We start from the raw sequence: 3235 nt of genomic DNA on the forward strand, positions 1-3235 counted from the left end.
TCAAATTTACTGATAGAGCATGAATTTCCATTCTACTCTTTATGATTCCAAATTAGCAGAACCAGAAGGATTTGCTTTGGCCTCCTTTTGGCTTTGAAATGAAGTACCCAGTAATCACTATCCTTATTGTCAAAAAACAGTTTTCTGTTTATCTTGTCTCCCAAAGTTCTAAACCATTCTTGCCGGCACTTGCATTCTTTATGACCCCAAATTTAACACGATGGATTTGAAATTCGAAAAATTATCCTCACAATCTTTTATCACCCACACCTTAATTTTCTGGCCGTCGTGATCTGTATCGCTCTTTCCGCTGGCCCACGAAACAGCACCCGGAATTCGCTACTCGCGCGCGCGCGTGGCAGCTGACGTGGCGAGTACTGGTGGGGTCCAGCTATCCCGTTCCGTTCTGTTTTCGTAGCGTAGAAGAGAAGAAGACCCCACCCACAGGTCGGTCCCCCACTCCCCCCTGATGAGTGTGGGCTGGGCGTTTACTTCCCGAGAACTAGCCGTTGCGCTGCCGACCGTTAGTCGCCAATGCGCCGCTCGCTCGCTTTTCAAACCTTCCTTCGTTCGCCACGAGCTCCCGTTTTGACCACCGCATCCTCCTCCACCGGCGCCGCCACCTCCGCTCCGCACGTCGGCCATGGTCGCGAGGAGCCCCGACGCCAGGCAGTCCAGGCAGACGGCCGCCGCGGCCGCTGCCGCCGCGGCTCTCAACCCCGCCCTCGTCAGGGAGACCCTCAAGAAGGTGAGCGACGGATTCGGTGGGGATGGGGAAACCCATGGGGGTGAAGGGTCGAGCTGAGTTTTTTTTTTTTGTTCGTTCGTTGGCAGGTGGACAGGTGCATGGCGCGCCTGCAGGAGCTGCAGTACACGGTAGCCGGCGGCGCCAAGGTGGTCTCCGGCGTCAGCCTCAGCCCGCGGAGCACGCGCGGGTACCTCCGCACCAGCCTCCGCTGCAAGCAGGAGACCGTCAGGCAAGTGCTCGACCCTGATCCCCTGTAATTTCTTGGCTCTCCCGTGCGAATTCATCTGATTCGCGGCTAAATCTTTCGCTCTCGGATGCTGTGCACGTCGGCAGGATGAGGGCCACACCGGCGCGTAAGACATCCCCCAACGGCAAGTTCGGCGGCAGTGACGGCGGCGCCACCCAGTGGCGGCGGATGTCGCTGCCGGCGATGCTGCTTGGCGAGACCGTGCTGGAGATCGTCCAGGCCAGCAAGTTCGCGAGCGACATTGTCGCCGTCGTGGACGCCGGCGCCAACAAGAACAGAGAGGCCCCCAAGACCCCGAACCCCGTAACTAGGACAAGGAAAGTGAACGCCGAGGCGACTCCGCTGCGCGCCCGCCGCGCCAGGGAGAAGCAGAGCCAGCGGAGCACCGCGCGCGCCGAGGCAAGCACGCCGCCGTCGCGCGGCCGCGTGCGGTCCCGCATCCAGTTCAAGCCCGCCTCGCCGCTCGGGCGGCCGTCGGTGTCCGCAAACCGGGTTTCCCCCAGGAACAGGCCATGGGCCAAGAAGACAGTGATGTTCCCCAACCCGGCGTTCCTCGCTTCAACCTCCTCCGCCGCGTACGACTCGCCGTCGCCGTCCAAGAAGCAAAAGCGATTCTACAAGACTCGTTCCCCGATCATCGCCAGGCAGACTCCGCACAAATTCCTGGTCAAGTCGCCGCCGAGCTCGCTTGGGTCCAAGCTCAAAAGCCATGGCAAGCTTCTCCCTTCAAGGCCATTCACCGTGTCGCCACCTGGCAAACTGCAAGTGGCGGCGGCGGCGGCATCGGTGTCCAAGACCCGGCGCTGCACGTTCCCGCCGTCACGTTTGGTATCACGGCTCGTGTCATCGCCAGGCAAAGCGCAGGCTGCGGCGTCAAACAACAACAACAACAAGGGCCGGCGATGCTCGTTCTCCCCGTCACGGTTGGCGACAAGGCTCGTGTCGCCGATCAAGGCGAGGTTGTCTCTGAACAGGAGCCGGGACGGTGGCGTCCATGGCGGCGGCGGCGGCATGGTGTGCGGGCTGAAGCAGCGACCGGGAGTCAGCATGACGGTGCGGACGGTGTCAAGCAGGATACCATCATGATGCGATGATGAATTGATCTTGGCTGGGTGGTCTTCACTCTTCGGCGTCTTGCGAAGACGATGAGATCGATGGCCTGGAAATTGCAGAGAGGGAGATGATTTGAGCTCATTTTCTGCCTAATAAGTTGTTTGGCTGAGGTAATCCTCTCTTGGTTGCTTTGTAAATCGTCAAAAGATAATGGTAATCCTCTCTTGCTGCTTGTACATCATCATAATACAATACAGATTGGTCTGCTCGACCGTACAACCCAAAGGAAAATTCAGTATCATATTCATATCATAGGGTGTCACAATCTGTAGCCTTTTTTCAGCTAAAGATACTATTCACCTTCCAACATTTTCATGCTGATGCCGCGCAAAAAAATGTTTTGGAGTAAATGTGGTGAAAATCAATCTCCGAGAGGAATGATATAAACGTGGCGGAAGCAATCATCGGTAGATTTGAAGTCATTTTTAGGGCAAGTTTTATAGGAAATGTGATTGTCACCTCTAATATCATCCACATCATCAATTAATTTATTAGGGGACAGATCATAGACCACATTGCCTCTAATATGTTAGATTCAATGCAACACAACTATTTATTTTATCCACTCTCAGCCAATCAATCTTACTCTTTTATCTTTCTTTATTAAAATTTACAAAGAGGGATGGCTCATCCTCTCTCTTCTCACTTCTCTCCACCTCGTCATTTAAGCTTAAGTGGCATCTAGGGTATTGTGCTTAGATGCTTATAGCACTTGCCCTTACCATGTTTCCACAAGTCAAATTGCCTAATGCCCTCTTGCCTAGAGAGAGAGCATACTTGGATAGATTATTCTTAACACGTCATGTCCTATTTCCCACTTGTAACTCAGAATTGTAAAATAAACCGAAAAGAACCAGGTAGAGAAGAGAACATCTGTTTTGTTTCTGTTTGAATATCTCTTCTCTACTATTATAAAAATTGAAGATGTTTTTGCCCAAGTACTTTGGTATGTCATTCGTGTATGAATCGGTTTTTAATTTCGTTTGTTTTTTAAAATACATATCAGCATTTTGGTCGGTTTTTAAGTTGTTTGCTTTTGGAAATACAGAAGGAGTCGTATAAAAAATCTCTCTATAAAACATATTCGCATGCTATTTGAGACGATCGGACTGTAACTTACGATTTTC

At 52.5% G+C, this 3235-nt stretch overlaps 1 protein-coding gene across 1 annotated transcript; it reads left to right on the forward strand.

Annotated features, from left to right (window-relative positions):
- Window positions 1–524: 524 nt before the first annotated feature.
- On the forward strand, window positions 525–2993 carry LOC127761813 (microtubule-binding protein TANGLED1). Its single transcript, XM_052286144.1, has 3 exons — window positions 525–748; window positions 835–977; window positions 1082–2993. Exons 1-3 carry the CDS (start codon window positions 644–646, stop codon window positions 2079–2081), a joined length of 1248 nt encoding a protein of 415 aa, XP_052142104.1. The 5' UTR covers window positions 525–643; the 3' UTR covers window positions 2082–2993.
- The last annotated feature ends 242 nt before the right edge of the window (window positions 2994–3235 follow it).

Source organism: Oryza glaberrima, chromosome 2 (genome assembly GCF_000147395.1).
Source record: "Oryza glaberrima chromosome 2, OglaRS2, whole genome shotgun sequence".
Lineage (NCBI taxonomy): Eukaryota > Viridiplantae > Streptophyta > Magnoliopsida > Poales > Poaceae > Oryza > Oryza glaberrima.